The sequence below is a fragment of the Pelophylax lessonae genome (assembly GCF_965119305.1).
Source record: "Pelophylax lessonae genome assembly, chromosome: 6".
Lineage (NCBI taxonomy): Eukaryota > Metazoa > Chordata > Amphibia > Anura > Ranidae > Pelophylax > Pelophylax lessonae.
Window position 1 is genome coordinate 29,755,242 of NC_138773.1, and position 16,768 is coordinate 29,772,009.

At 47.0% G+C, this 16,768-nt stretch overlaps 1 protein-coding gene and 1 pseudogene across 2 annotated transcripts in view; one reads left to right on the plus strand and one right to left on the minus strand.

The window, feature by feature from the left end:
• Nucleotides 1-1,966: 1,966 nt before the first annotated feature.
• LOC309558513 (uncharacterized protein) overlaps nt 1,967-16,768 on the minus strand; it is a gene marked incomplete at both ends in the record, with an annotated part of 379,547 nt that continues 364,745 nt past the window's right edge. Inside the window, 2 exons of the mRNA XM_082261593.1 lie at nt 1,967-2,046; nt 3,145-3,405. Coding sequence (XP_082117719.1) covers nt 1,967-2,046; nt 3,145-3,405 — 341 coding nt within the window. The remainder of the gene's footprint in view (nt 2,047-3,144; nt 3,406-16,768) is intronic.
• On the plus strand, nt 5,058-5,773 carry LOC309558039 (stathmin-1-A-like; annotated as a pseudogene). The gene has a single exon. The product of its transcript is annotated as a stathmin-1-A-like (transcript).

Sequence of the window (16,768 nt, forward strand, 5' to 3'; positions counted from 1 at the left end):
GGGTAGAATTAATATATTTAAAATGATCTATTTGCCCCGCTTTCTCTACCTATTTTGGCAGGCGCCGGTGTATCTCCCCAAGCGGCTGTTTGCCGGTATTGAATCTCTGCTGATCTCCTTTATTTGGGGAGCAAAGCCGGCACGGATTTCCCTTGGCACGCTAAAACTCCCTGCTCATGCTGGGGGTCTGGCGGCTCCGGACCTCCAGGCCTATTACCTGGCTGCTCAATTGACACATGTACATGCCTGGTTTTTCCCTGACCTGCCGAATGCAGCGGTTACCACGTCGGCGGTGGTGATGGGATCTTACGAGGCGCTATTGAATTCACTGTATAGGAAAGGGCCTTATCCGGTAGAGGGTGCGGACATTCTTAGGTTATCACACAAGATCGTCCATATTTGTAATGCTAGGACGGGGGGTTCTCCCTTTAATAGGTCCCCTAATGCCCCCTTGTGGTACAATCCGGGGCTGCCGGATTTGTATAAGCTAGAATTTCCTAGACGATGGGCGGGATTTGATTTGAAATATGCTCATCAGCTATTTGTGAATCATGAGTTTAAGACCTTTGCGGAATTGAGGGCGGAGCTGGGGGTTCCCTCGACATGTTGGTTTTTGTCCCAGCAACTCCGGCATGCGGTGGCAGCCCAGTTTGGACTTCGGGGGGTCTACCTAGCTCCGACTAGACTGGAAAGGGAATTGATGGATCCCGATCATACTAAACTTATCTCCCAATACTATGGGCTGATCCTTGGTGATGGTGGGGGGAAGACCGCGTCCCTTCGGGCAAAGTGGCAAGCGGATGTGCCCCAGCTGGAACTGGTGGACTGGGATGATCTCCTCAGTGCTCAGTTCCATGGGCTGATAGCTGCGAGAGATAGGGTTATCCAGTTGAATTATTTACATAGAATCTTTTACACTCCCTATCGTCTGTTTGCGATGGGGAGGCTCGCCTCCCCGTCGTGTTTCCGATACCGGGGGGCTCGGGGGGACTTCTTCCATATGGTTTGGTCATGCTCGCTGATCCAATCCTTTTGGAAGGGGGTGTGTACTTTTATTGCGGACAAATTGGCACTGCCGAATATTTGCTCCCCGGACAGATGCCTGCTTGGAAATCTGGAGGAGGAGGGTCTAAGGCAGTCCCAGAGAACTCTGCTGTATATTCTCTTTTTTTATGCCAAGAAACGAATTGCTCTACGATGGAAGCAGGATGCGCCGCCTATGGTTGCCGCCTGGGTGGAATTGGTCAATAATGCTCTCCCCATGTATAAGCTTACTTATTTGGCTCGGGGTTCACCGAAAAAATTTAACAAGGTATGGTCCTCGTGGCTGGACTCGGTTCTGGGGTCACGTGAGGTATAGGTCCTTGGGATGGTAGACTAGAGAATATCTGCACTGTCGGTTATGATGCACCATCTCTCCTTATCTGCAGCCTTGCTTCCTGAGGTGGTTTGCTGTGACGGGGGTTGTGTCGGCAGTGGTGTTATCCATATACGGCGGGTCGGATACTATCTTTGATTTTGGTGCAAAAATGTACTTTGTGAAGGGTTACGTTATTGTTTGTTCCTAAAAAAAGTTTCAGGGGGTAAAACCAAAAAAAAAAAAAAAAAGTTTTTCTGGTTGGAAGGGGAGGTGCAAGGGGGGAGGGAGTCGGGTGCTGTACCTTCTGTTTATTGTACTATATTTGGTGTGATATTGCTTTATTTGTCTGCACTTCTGTCTGTATGATTCTTGGGAAAATGTTTAGTTCCTCTGATGCCCTCCTTTACCTGTATCGGATTTGTTATTTGTGTTTTTGTGTTCTATTGATAAAATACCTTTAAAAAAAAAAACAAGCGATGAAAAGGATAGGATCTGACCACCGATTCAACCAACGGATCAGCAACGTAGTGACGTCACAACTCCTGTGTTAACTGACGCGTTTCACTGTAACAGGCATCATCTGGGGTTGCAGGACCAGCCTGTATCTTAATTCACCAGATCTGGAATGTGCTGCCGCTGAGACAGGATTTGCTTTCTGTGGGGAGTCCTATGCTTTTTATAATCTCCTATAATTTAGCGAACATGAATTTCTGGCAAGAGGCTTACATTTTTTTGGGCACCCGTGGATTAGAGCAACATTCGATTGTGTTTATTCACTATTTGAAATAGTGCACTATACATTTTGGAATTTTATATGGACATTTTATGTTGATTTTTTTTATGGCACATGATTTTAACCCTGGATTAGGTCCAAATCATTGTGTTGAATAAGTGCATAACACATTCTGGAACTTTGTATGGACATTTTTTGTTGATTTTTCATCTATTGATTTATTTATATATACACTGGTGGATAGTATGTAACATTGGTTAATCTTTAATATATTTTGACACGATTGTAGCAACATGGTTTCATTTTATCACTTTCACTTTAATGTTGGGGTAGAGACAGCAGACAGTGCAGTCCTTTACAAGTTTTTATTTTAAATTTGTTTCTTCTATTCGGAAATTTAAAGATGCAGCAGTCTGCTTCTCATTTTTATTTCCATTTTAATGTATTCATTTTTTTTTTTTAGTGCAAGGTTTATTCGTTTATTTTTGTTACTCCTCCATCATACCTGCCCTGAAAGTCAGATTGGTTACTGTAAGGAAAGGACTTAGGTTCTTCATCAGGACACATTGATACATAAGGTCTCTGGATGAGAACATGCTGCATGATATTGATGACTAGTTGTGAATTAAGGGCCCTATCACACGGGCGTTCCTCATGTCCGTAAATCATCCTATTTTTTTTGCGGATGATATACGGACATAATTAATGTCAATGGCATTGCGGATGTCAGCGGATGACCATCCGCTGACATCCGATTTTCGTCCTTTTAGCTCTGTTCCGTTTTTTGTAACGGAACAGAACCCTATTTTTGTTCCGTTTAAAAAATGGAACGGATGCAAAATCGGATGTCAGCGGTGTCATCCGCTGACATCCGCAATGCCCATAGACATACATTATGTCCGTATATCATCCGCAAACAGATGGGATGATATGCGGACATACAGAGCGGATGACACAAGTGTCATCCGCTCCGTGAAAAAAAAAAAAAAGCACCGGAGCAGAGCAAAAAAACTGAACGGAAGTGTGAAAGAGGCCTAAAAGGGAGACTCACCTCCTTCTTTCATTTCCAGGGCTCTGATGATCTGTTCATTATGTTGTTTTAGTGATTTATACAATATTTCTTTGTCTCCATCACTCCAGCCACTGACATAACCAAAGAGAGCTTCCATCTTCTCCTGAGAGGTCTTTCTGCTCTGTATATAATCATAATGTTCTGTAGTCAGCAGATCCTTAATATCATCTAGGATGGGATCCACCACAGTCACCTGTCTTATAAGTTCCTCACGATGTTTATCTACAAATGGCTCCATGTCTGTAAATTTCAGAGAAATTAAGTTATAAACGTATTGTAGCATTTAAAAATAATATACAGCAATTTTCTTCTTCCAAGAGATTTGTAAATGAATTCTCTTCCTCCTGTTGTTATCTCTTTCTGTTCTGCAGCATTGCATCTGGAGGATATAGAACAAACAGAAAGCACACAAGAAATTCCCTTGATTCCTCCATCAACACAAACAGTGTTGACAGGGGAATGCCTCCCGCCAAGCCAATGTATTCTCCTGGCAGGGAGACAGGGGAATTCTTCCCTGTTGGGAGAACTCCGTTTTTATTGCTAGTGACTATAACAGCCACTAGTGATAATCACAGGTAAAATCTGCCAGGCTGGTTGTACCCAAGTTAATTAATCGATCATCTTGGGTACATTCAGCCTGCCAATACATGGTTCGAATATCCACCAGTTCAGCAGGATTCGAACCGTCTGGGGCCGGCCTTATGTCAGGAGCATGTAGCGCTCCTGATCCTTGACAGCAGTTGGTCTCATTTCAGCATCCTGGTTTTGGTTCTGATACATTCTCCCTGTCATTTTCTCTACTAGCAAGGTGATTGATGTGGTCAGTCTCTGGGTGGAGACCAAACCTGTTTTAAGTCAACCAAGCTTGCAGTTTAATGCTTGTGATGTTACTTAAATATAATTTAGGGACTATCCCAGTGTATTCTTTAATTGTAGCAGCAGCTGAGAGGAACCTACAGTTCTGTTGGGGAAATACAATAAACATAAAAATCAGCACTAACTTATACAACTCCTATATACCCCAGTGCATATAAATGTCTTTCCAAAAGTTCTCAATCTTTCCAAGTCCAATGTAGACCAAAGACTTCAACAACATCCTCTCTAGTTATGATTGAAAGCCTCGAAAAAGGGTAAATAAAATATACAGTGTACTACTGCTTTAAAATTATAAACTGTGCAGTAGTGTCATACCACCCGCAATAACACGCATAATCAAGTGCCATAACCATTGTGAAAACATTGTCTTCAACCAACTTTTATACCCTGCACCTTACCAAAATGCTATTCAGTAAGCGCTTCCTTCATAAGTAAAGTTGGAACTTCTGAAAAATGGAAGTGCTGAAAAGTTTTATTTTCCCTCTCTGGAGACTTTCATGCATAATTCTGCATGCAAGAGGGAGGAATCCCCATCAGAGAGGACTGACTAATGGTTCAATGATAATTTTACATTTGGTAAGGTATATAGAGTGATTGATGCACCAATACCTGCACAGTGGGATCAGTACTAGGCTTAAAGAGATACAGTATACACATATATAAATGCAATTTTGGGAGTAGCATGAATTATAATTTGTGGTGATTAAGCTATCTGCAGTATTACACTATGTGCTTATACTTCCTTTTTGGGAGCTTCTGACAGCCATTTGGAGGAAGAACTTTCCGGAGGGGAGATAAAGACACAGAGGAAAAGCTGCACTGGAGTGTTACGGAAGGCTTTGTTTGAGAACTAGAAAGGTAAGGGTATATACTGTATATAAGAACATATTTTATGATCCAGTAGAGATTTTTTTATGATTTTGATGTAAGCACATTATAAACGCATTGTTAATACACAAATTGGGTATTCATCGTCAGATACAGCTTCTGGGTGGCTTCTCTCTACCTTTTCAGTCATGGCTGATAGTGACATTAAAGTGAAAGAGCTGGAAAAGCGTGCTTCTGGACAGGCTTATCCTGAGCCCTCCATCTACTGATGCTGCTCCAGACTTTCAATCTCCTCTCCAAAGAAAAGGGAATGCTCACTGGAAGAAATTCAAAAGAAGCTGGAAGCAACGGAGGAGAGGAGTAGGTTACATGAAGCTGAAATCTTGAAGCAGCTTGCTGAGAAGAGAGAACATGAGAAAGAAGTTAAAGAGGAGAATAATAATTTCAGCAAAATGGCGGAAGAAAAATTAACAACTAAAATGGAGACCAACAAGGAAAAAAGGGAGGCCCAGATAGCTGCAAAGCTGGAATGATTGCGAGAGCTGGAGAAGAAAGGAGAAGAAATCTGGAAGGGAAGAGAAGGCAAAGATGAGAACTGAACCTTTCTGTCTGTGAATGCAGCCCCAGCATTTCAGAGTTAATCCCATCAGTGTTCTCCCCACCTGTATATGTTTAGCAGCTGTTATGTAGACAGGCATTCTGCACTGTTTCCTTGGGTAATGTGAACTTGTAGTTTTTCATTTATCCTGTTTACATACCTTGCTGATTACTGTTGTATTGTGCTGGAGAGTTTTGGTGTGGGGTTTTCTAATCATGTTATACCAGTGTTTACTTCAGAATGTTACATACTGCACTTAAAATATGAATGGTACTCTGTATCTTTCAATAGTTTTGTCTTAATTAAACAGTTCATTGTAATTAAAAAAATAAATAAATACACAAATTGGGTTAGACATACTACACTACATAGCAATTTCTTTTTTTTTTTAATTTTAGATTATTCACCATTTTGAGTGAAGCACTGCAAATGATTCATAACCAGAGAGGATGGTGTTGAAGTCTTTGGTCTACATTGGACTTGGAAAGATTGAGAACTTTTGGAATGACATTTATATACACTGGAGTATACTGTATAGGACTTTTATTAGTTAGCGCTGATTTTTATTATAAGCTCTCTGTTTTGTCTTCCATGCCTGCTAGTTTGGATTCCCTCGTTGATGACCTTGGTTTAGATATCGACTACTCTCTAAACTCTGCCTGCCTACATGTACCTGGGCTGTCATTTAACCACTCTGCCTGTCTATCAAACGCAAGTAGTTGTTTGCTTTGCTCAGTTCACGCATGCCATGGCGTGGTGGCCAGGCACTCTAGCATTGTTTATAAGTCCCAGGGGCATCTAAGTACTGGTAGGCCGTCTTGCCTTAAGGGAAAGGGGTCTGTTCACTTGAGTCCTGACTAAATAAAATTGCATCTAGTGGGTGAAACCTCACCACAACACCTGCAGCTCCATTGACTAAGGACTGCTGCCTAGCCTTTCTCCTGCAATTTGGATTAGTATTAGAACATCATTGGTGATTGTGAGAATTTTACCCAACTGCCTTTTCCAGTGCTGTGCTTGTGAACATGTGAACATGTCTGATATGAACTCTGGCAGCTGATGATTGGACATCGCTTCATTTAAAGGAAGTCTAAATATTCCACTCAGTACCCATTCCCATCTCTACCTGTTTTTTAATTACTCTTTCTTACAAAATGTACATACATTTAGGATAAAATATATCAGTTACCATTAACAATATGTTCACATAATATCTTCTTATAACTCTCTCAACAACCACTACAATTCTTACAAACACTCAATCTGGTCACCGTCCTTCTCCATCTGTTAACATATCTATATTATAGTCTTATATACTATTCCCCATACATTATACATATTTTCCTTCATTTCAATCAAGGGTTAAATAAGAATTACTCCATTTATCACAATTTATACCAAGTTTTGTAATATTTCTGTACATTCCCCCTATGCTTGTACATTAAGAAAATTCTTATGTGCTGCGAAGCATAAATGAAAGAAATTAGATATGTTAGTAGCTGCTGCCAACACCTCAAAAGTGTCTCCACATCAAAAAATCAAGTGAAAAAAAGAGTATTGTACCACTAATCCAACTCAATAGGGTCAGTCATTCCCAAATATATAAAAACACCCATAGATGATCAAAGAAAATGATAATAAAATGATTATTTTCAATAATCACAACCATAAATAATAAAGTGAAATTAATAAGAATATATATGAAAAAATGTATAGGAACTTATATAAAAATTTAACCACTTGCCGACCGCCGCAAGCAGAGGTGGCTCTTTAATTAGGCAAATTAGGCAGTCGCCTAAGGCCTCGCACTTACAAGGGCCTCACAGCCGCCTAATTTGCCTAGTTAAAGAGCCGCCTCTGAGCCTGGCAGCAAGGATCTCATCAGCACAGCGTTGGGTCCCAGAGCGCAACGCTGCCATCCTGCTGGCTGTATGCTGCGGTGAGGAGTGAGCACTTCAGCTGTGCTGCCAGGTGGACTGCATGCATTAGATGACACAGAGAACTCCCTCCCCGCCCCTAACTCCACCCTCAGCAGGGGAGAAGGTGCTGCCGCTTCCAAGATGACTGCGCCTGGCCCGCCCTGATCAGGTATGCGAGGCTGGAGGAGAGGAGGAGTATGTGCAGGTCACCGGTGACAAGTGCTGTGGTATCTCTTAATGGCAGACTGCCTATGTGTCTCCTCCTTCCTCCGCCGCCAATTTCATTCTTACACAGCTAATAGAAGACAGAATGCTCCGAGCAGAAGGAGGGAGCTGTCCAACTTTTCAAGTTAAAAAGCTTGTGATTTGTTAGTATGGGCGGTCCTAGCAATCAATCATCTGCCTGTTAAATGAAAAGTTGGACAGCTCCTGCCCTCTGCTCAGACATGCTACATCCTCTGTCTTCATCCTGCTATGTAAGGGACTCAGAAAACCCATTCACCTGCTCCTCTCCTCCACCTCTCTCCTTCGATGACCCCTCTGTTCTCTGCTCTGTCACTGTGCTCAGGTGATAGTTCGGGAAGTGCAACTGTCCTAGGTGGAGAGGATCCATTCCCCTCTGTTCTGTCCTCTCCACCTCCAGCATGCCTGCAGCTACAATAACATCTCGCTCGCACCCGGTACCATTCCAAGTGAGTGAGCACTGTGACTTACCAGTCTTTCTCCTCTCTCCTCTCTCTCCTGCACCGGCCCTGTGTCCACCCCCCCCCCCACCTGGCTGCACCCCTTCCACCCTCTCCTGTCCACCTGGCTCTGCCCCCCCCCCACCTGGCTGCACACTCCTCTCCTGTCCACCTGGCTGCATCCCCCCTCCACCTTCTGTAGCTGCAACCCCCCTCTTCTGTCCACCTGGCTCTGTCCTCAACCCCTCCCCCCCACCCCCCCACCTGGCTGCACAATCCTCTCCTGTCCACCTGGCTGCATCCCCCCTCCACCTTCTGTAGCTGCAACCTCCCCCCTCCTGTCCACCTGGCTCTGCCCTCTCCTGTCCACCTGGCTGCACCCCATCTCCTGTCCACCTGGCTGCAACCCCCCACTCTTTTCCACCTGGCTGCATTCCCCCTCCACCTGGCTGTGCCCTCTCTCTCCTGTCCACCTGGCTCTGTCCTCCCCCACCTTGCTGCACCCCCCCTCTCCTGTCCACCTGGCTCTGTCCTCCCCCACCTTGCTGCACCCCCCTCTCCTGTCCACCTGGCTCTGTCCTCCCCCCACCTGGCTGTACCCTCCACCCTCTTCTGTCCACCTGGCTACATCTCCCCCTCCACCTAGTTGCACCCCCCCTCTCTTGCCCACCTTGCTCTGTCCAGCCCCCACCTGGCTGCACCCCCTCTCCTGTTCACCTGGCTCTGTCCTCCCCCCACCTGGCTGCACCCCCCTCTCCTGTACACCTGGCTGCAACCCCCCTCTCTTTTCCACCTGGCTGCATCCCCCCTCCACCTGGCTGCATTCCCCCCCAGTCCTGTCCACCTGGCTCTGTCCTTCCCCCACCTGGCTGCACACTCCTCTCCTGTCCACCTGGCTGCCTTCCCCCTCCACCTTCTGTAGCTGCAACCCCCCCTCTCTGGTCCACCTGGCTCTGCCCCCCCCACCTGGCTGTACCCTCTGCCATCTCCTGTCTAGCTAGCTGCAACCCCCCTCTCCTTTCCACCTGGCTGCACCCTCCCTCTCTCCTGTCCACCTGGCTCTGTCCTCCCCCCACCTGGCTGCACCCCCCTCTCCTGTCCACCTGGCTCTGTCCTCCACCCACCTGGCTGTACCCTCCACCCTCTCCACCTGGCTACATCTCCCTCCTCCACCTGGTTGCACCCCCCTCTCTTGCCCACCTTGCTCTGTCCAGCCCCCACCTAACTCTGCCCTCTCCTGTCCACCTGGCTGCAACCCCTCTCTCTTTTCCACCTGGCTGCATCCCCCCTCCACCTGGCTGCACCCCCCCCTCTCCTGTCCACCTGGCTCTGTCCTCCCCCCACCTGGCTGCACACTCCTCTCCTGTCCACCTGGCTGCATCCCCCCTCCACCTTCTGTAGCTGCAACCCCCCCTCTCCTGTCCACCTGGCTCTCCCCCCCCCGCCTGTACCCTCCTCTCCTGTTCACCTGGCTCAGCCCTCTCCGGTCCACCTGGCTGCACCCCATCTCTCTTTTCCACCTGGCTGGATTCCCCCCCCCCACCTGGCTACACCCTCCCTCTCCTGTCCACCTGTCTCTGTCCTCCCCCCCCCCCACCTGGCTGCACCCCCCTCTCCTGTCCACCTGGCTTTGTCCCCCCCCACCTGGCTGTACCCCCCCCTCCTGTCCACCTGGCTACATCTCCCCCTCCAGCTCGTTGCACCCCCTCTCTTGCCCACTTTGCTCTGTCCAGCCCCCACCTGGCTGCACTCCCCCCTCCTGTCCACCTGGCTCTGCCCTCTCCTGTCCACCTGGCTCTGCCCTCTCCTGTCCACCTGGCTGCACCCCCTCTCCTGTCCACCTGGATGCACCCCCTCTCTTTTCCACCTGGCTGCATTCCCCCCTCCACCTGGCTGCACCCTCCCTCTCCTGTCCACCTGGCTCTGTCTAATCAAGAGTACCTGTCACCTATATGCTACCACATAGGGGGCTACTGGTCCTCTGTCTATCCTCTGTCTAATGGGAATGAAAGTTAAAAGAGACACATATAAAAGCAAAACCTTTTAGAGCCCCCCCCCCCCCCCCAAGACACACACAAAAAAGAAAAATGCATGTGAATGCCCTGCACATGTTATGCATCACCGCGCACGCCAGACTGACAGCAATATTTCTAGCATCAGAACTACTGCATAACACTAACCTGATGTCCTGCAGGGGCTTATTGAGTGCTGCCTATGACAAAATATAGGGTACTGAAGTTTTTCGCTGTTTCATGAGTGCACACACGAAAAGACCCTATAGGTCATCAGTTTAATGTTATGCAGGAGTTCTGGTGCTAGTATTAGTGAATTTATTTAGATTTTTTTATTTTTTGGGGGGGCACAATTAGCTGGTCTTGCCTAGGGCGCAAAATAGTCTAGCACCGGCCCTGATCACAGCAAGATACAGCTGCTCAGCAAAGCCAGCACTGACAGTTCCTTCTGATCCTCCTCCTCCTGCCCTCTCCTCCTGTGCTTGCCCACCAGGGGATGCTTGAGTGGGAAGTTTGAAGCCCAGCAGCCAGAAGAGGAAAGATTGAGTCTGATCCATCTATCCATCCATCCATCCATTTATCCAGTCCCTCCCTTGTCTCTCCTACCTCCCAGTGAGTACTCTGATGTGAGGAGTCTTCTCTCTCTCTCTCTCTCAACTTAACCTCTGCAAAGGGATTCAGTGGGGCCTCATGTCTAAATGTTGCCTAAGGCCTCACAAAGCCTAGAGCCGCCTCTGCCTATGTCATAAAAAGACATTTACTAGTTTGGGCTGGTTTGCTTGTAAGGTAGAGGTCATATCTTTTGCTTGCATTTGTTAGGAATTGTTTTTTTTTTTTTTTTTGGGGGGGGGGGGGGGGGGAGGATAGCGTGCATAATGACTGACCCACACACCACTAAAGCTGGATACACACTATCCAACTTTTGTGGTTAGATTTCCTTCAGATTTACCTTTTCTATGTAGTGTAAGGGCCTGCCAGATTGCATACAAGTTGAAAGTGTTTGAAAGTGTATGGCCCATAAGGCTGTGGTTTGATCTGTTTGCTGTGCCATATCTTTTTCTAGTTACTTATAAACCTAACATGTTAGACCTACAATTCCTAATGAGAAAAGACTATAACTAAAACAAAATCAAAATTTGATGTCAGAATTAAGTGCCATTTTACATTTCTGCGATCACAGAGATCACATGTAATTCAGAGCGCACTGCTCCTAAAATTACATGCGATCTCTGTGCGGTGCAAATTCAGCCATACAGTTTGTATGGCTGAATTTGCACCGCAATCGCTCCCAACTCGCACAGGACCCTTTTTTTGGTCTGCAGCAGAATCGGATTGCATGGTGGTTCACACTAGTGAGATCTGATTCTGTGCGAACTTGCAGATCGCACTGCGATCTGCGATCTGACACGGGGTGTCGTTGACCTTAAATTGATACCCCCAGCATATCACATATGGCAGTGTGAACTGCCAGGGGTGCGGATGCGATGCTGTATATTCGCAGCGTTCCCGCATCGCACAAATGTGAACCGGCACTTACACTACTCCCCAGTGGGGACACAACAGCAGTAAAAATCTAAAATGTGTTTCATCCTTTCTACACTCTGTCCAAAACAACAGCAAAATGTTTTGGCTTTACATACACTTTAAATTGTAGTTGTGAAAAGCAGATTGTGTACTCACCTTCCTCTGAGAGCGGGCGCGGCTTCTGTACTGTTAGTTTCACTTCTCCTGAGCTATAATACACAGAGCTCTTAAAAGTTCTGTTGAAAATTTGTATTTCTGGCACCACCCCCAGGAAATAAATCTGTTGGAACACATCCAAAAGGAATACAGAAAGAAATGCAGCTGTTATTAATTACGGTATAGTCAGTAAAGTGAGTTTTAAGCTTACATGTATTACTGTATATGGCACTGAAAACAATACACTTCAATACCGGGAACTTTCACCCCCTTAGGGCTCTTTCACACGGTCCGCGATGCCGCACTCTCTGAATAAAGGTGCGAATCAAGGAATTAGTCACCAAGGGATGCTGGAAAAGAATGGCCAAGGTCGACAACTGACCTTTTATCGTGGTCAGGGCCAAACGCTGATCCACACCTTCCTGCAGGAAGGCCAAAACCCTCGCCACCAAAAAGGAGCAGGGATGAAAACCATGCGACTGGCACCAGGCAATATACGCCTTCCAGGTGCGATGGTAAATTTTTCTAGAGGTAGCTTTCCAAGCCTTCAATAAGGTAGGAATGACAGCATTCGGGAGACCCTTGTCCCTCAAGACTTGGCTTTCAACAGTCAAGCCGTCAAAGCCAGAGACTGTAAAGCGGGATGGAAGATCGGCCCTTGAGACAGATCGTCTCTCAGCGGAAGGGAGGCTCGACGACCATCTGCATGATGTCTGCGTACCAAGACTGTTGCGACCAATCTGGGGCCACCAGAATGACCTGCATCCGTTCCGATTCCAACCTGCGGAGGGACCTGGATAACAGTTGAATCTGAGGGAAGGCATAAATCAGCCGATACCGGTGCCAAGGCACCACTAACGCGTCCGTGGCATCCGCCATAGGATCGCGGGTTCTGGCCACGAACCTTCCCACCTTTTTGTTGAGATGGGACACGAACAGATCCACGTCCGGAGTCCCCCACCGGGCACACAGGAGGTGAAACACCTCCGGATGCAGGGACCATTCTCCCTGGTCCAAGGTCTGGCTACTCAGATAGTCCGCCTGCCAGTTTTCCACACCCGGCATGCGAACAGCGGAAATCGCCGGAACGCGCGTCTCAGGCCAAGACAGGATCTCGGCCACTTCCTTGGCCACCTGGGCACTCTTGGTGCCCCCTTGGGGATTGATATAAGCCACTGCTGTGGCATTGTCCATCTGTACCCGGACCGGAAAACCCCAAAGCCGAGTTGACCAATGGAACAGACAGGGTTTGATTGCTCGGAGCTCCAAGACGTTTATTGGTAAGGAGGACTCCTCCACTGACCATGTCCCCTGGGCACAAAGCGTGCCCAGAACTCCACCCCAGCCCAACAGGCTGGTGTCCGTGGTGAGCACCGTCCACAGCAGAGGCCGGAAGGACTTGTCTTGTCTCAGAGTTGGTGACCGGAGCCACCACCAACGTTCCGATCTTGCGAGGTGGCTCAGAGAAATCCTCATGTCCAACGACTGAGGCATTCTGTCCCACCTGGCGAGAATCTCTGCTTGCAGAGTTATCGTGTGAAATTGAGCAAATGGGATGGCTTCGAAAGCCAAAACCGTCAGACCCAGGGACCGCATACAGGCCCGTAGAGAGGAGAGATTGTTGTCCCTGAGGGACCTGATCTCACCCTGCAGGGTCCAGAGCTTGTCTTCCGGAAGAAAGACTTTCGCCTGAGCAGAGTCCAGGACCATCCCCAGGTACGAGAGGCGAACCGAAGGATTCAGAGTAGAGATGTCGCAAACCTAAAATTTGCCATTCGCGAACGCGAACCTCCGCAAATGTTCGCGAATGGGCGAACCGCCATAGACTTCAATAGGCAGGCGAATTTTAAAACCCACAGGGACTCTTTCTGGCCACAATAGTGATGAAAAAGTTGTTTCAAGGGGACTAACACCTGGACTGTGGCATGCCGGAGGGGGATCCATGGCAAAACTCCCATGGAAAATTACGTAGTTGACGCAGAGTCGGGTTTTAATCCATACAGGGCATAAATCACCTAACATTCCTAAATTGTTTGGAATAACGTGCTTTAAAACATCCAGTGTGTGTATACGATCAGGTATGATGTTGTATCGATCAGGTAGTGTAAGGGTTAGTACAAAAATATTTGGTTCCTCAGGCCAGTGGGGGGGTGGGACTTTGAGGCAGTTTCAAAGAAATGCAATTCGAGCGATTATGCGATTTTTGCAAAGTTTTCCGTAAAAAAACATTTATTTACAATTTCATACAGATAAATTATTAGTGCTGGGTGGGTGAGGTACCCATCTGTGAGGGAGTGCAAGAAAGTAAAGGTGTGACACTGGTGGTTATGGTGACTTTTTAGAAACACATTCCCTGACATCCATTTGTTTTTGGATGTTTCAGGGGGCGTCTAAATTCCAACGTGTTTTGGCTTTTGCCTATTCGGCCATGCCTTTTTCAAGGGTTCACCATATCTATAATGATATTAGTCATTATTAGTACCATATGAACAGGGTAGATTCTTTAAGTTGTATAATCTGTATGTGATAATCGACATTTTTTGCTTACATATTGTTTTTTGTGCAGTCTTAAGATCAGTGTATATGGAGGTACCACTCTCTTTTTCTCCAGGGTAGCAACAGGATCCCCAAGAAAAATGAAGTACGGTGGGCGTTTTTGCTGAAAGAAACCAGATTTTTTATATGAAAAAGGGTTAATCATATATTTATTCCTGGGGGTAAGTTGCCACATATCTGGGTCTCGTGAGTACTCACATAATCCAGAGGTGACAGCTAGCTTCCCTTGAACTATTTTGTTTTCTGTGGCAGGTTGTCCTCCCTAGAGGATATAATTTTATATCCATCAGGTGGTCTCGCAGCAAAAATAAATTTACTGGATTCATATTCAGTGATAATAAGTGAATTTGTTTTACCTTATTCTCTCTGTGGTTTGTGGTATTGGACAATCTGTGTATCAGAGAAAACACAATGGTTTTTGCTATGTTCAAAATACCATCTCCATAGTAAATATCCCATCTGTAACACAGTGGGTTTTTTACCTTGTCCAGTAGGGGGAGTTTGTGTGAGTCCCTTCAGCCAGAGTCGGCCGGTCCACTTGTCCAGTAGGGGGAGTTGGTATGAATCCGTTCAGCCAGAAATTAGGGCTTCTACCACCGTCTTCCGGTAAGGGTTACGCCCGCTTCACAGTGACAGACCAAACTCCCCATTGTCATGGACATGCAATAATGTCTGGTAGTTTACCTGTTCCTCATGTCTGCATTAAGGGCCAGACTCTTCCTTCTGGCTGCTTTTATCATCTCTCTTCCCTGTTTGGCTCCACCCCAGGCCATTCCAGGAAGTCTATATTAACCAGTGCACTGCAGGTATGCTTTGCTGTTCAACAGTGCTAGTTTCCTGTTTCCTGTGTGCTTGATCTACTGTTCTGTGTACCGACTTTGGCTTGTCTCTGACTATTCCTGTTTGCCTGTTACCCTGACCTTTGGCCTGTCCCATGGTTACCCTTGTCTGCCTGTTACCCCGACCTCGGCTTACCCATCACCATTCCGTGTGTCCTGAGTGGCTGCTTCCCTTCTCTCCCTATGGAGCGTGACCTGGGGGATCCCAGGGGCCGTGACCTGGGCCCAGCTGCAGCCAAGTCCATCCTCACATCTAGAGGCTCTGGTGAACACCTGCTGGGTCTTAGACTCCGCGCCCTGGGGAATCTTGGGCTCACGTTCCGGTCCATCCGCAGCAGTCTGCTATCGGGTTCACTACCTTGCGCTGCGCCCCTGCCTCCAACAGGGTGCAGTTGTCACCTGGCCACAGGCGACCTGACACCCAATTAACAGTCAGTCAGTCAGTCCATTTGCACAAGGTTGGATACCAAGCTAGCCATGTCCCGTTCCTTGTCCTCACTGACGTCATTGAAGGTCTCTTCCTCCACCCAGCCATGTACAACACCAAGGGTCCCTGAATGGTGACAACAAGCCCCCTGGGATGCCTGCTGTGGTTGGTCTTCCACCTCCTCAAAGCCACCTTCCTCCTCTGACTTCTCTTCTTCAGACTCCTCTCTCTGCGTTGCCACAGGTCCAGCAATCGACAATGACAAGGCTGCTTCTGGTGGTGATAGGGACCACAACTCTTCCTCTTCATGCTCATCTACGGCCTGATCCAGTACTCTTCGCAGGGCACGCTCCAGAAAAAACGCATATGGGATGAGGTTGATGATGTTGCCTTGGGTTTGGCTGACCAGGTTTGTCACCTCCTCAAATGGACACATGAGCCTACAGCCATTGTGCATGAGCATTCAGTAACGCGGCCAAAAAATACCTAGCTCCGCAGAGGCTGTCCTCATTTTTTTAAATTAAAAAAATCTGTTCTTATCAGTTTAATCCCTGTTACGTTACGTCCCCTATCAGGGGCCGGTGTATGGAATGGAATAGATTTTAGGAACCGGGAGGTGGAAAAAGATGGTTGGTCTGTCCTCTTACTTCCAATTTTGGGCACTGCGCGTGCGCCGTGCAATCTACTGTGCCATCCTATATGAGTGGTGTGTTAAGTAGTACTATTCTTATCAGTTTAATCCCTGTTACGTCCCCTATCAGGGGACATGTATGGAATAGATTTTAGACAACCGCAAAGAGTTGTCAATAGTTGACACACTCATGACATAAATTGTATTCCTCTATGCGTCAATCTTGCTGTAGTGATGACTGTGGTTTTTTTTTTTCAAACAAAAAGGAATGACCGCACTTCCGATGAAATTTTCAAAGAAAGGAGTATCTTTATTCCACATCAATCAAATGGCAGGTACAGTACACACTGTGAATGCAGGACAATCGGTGGACGCGTTTCACGACTGGATATGTCGCTTATTCATCACCAAATTCACTCTGGATGTGCACCGGCCATATATACACCCCATACATACAGCTGGCAACTATTAGAGTCACCAAGCTAGTTGTTCCTCCCATCGGTCAGCTGTTGGGAATCCATGGCCAGATTGCACAGACAGAATGACCCCAACAA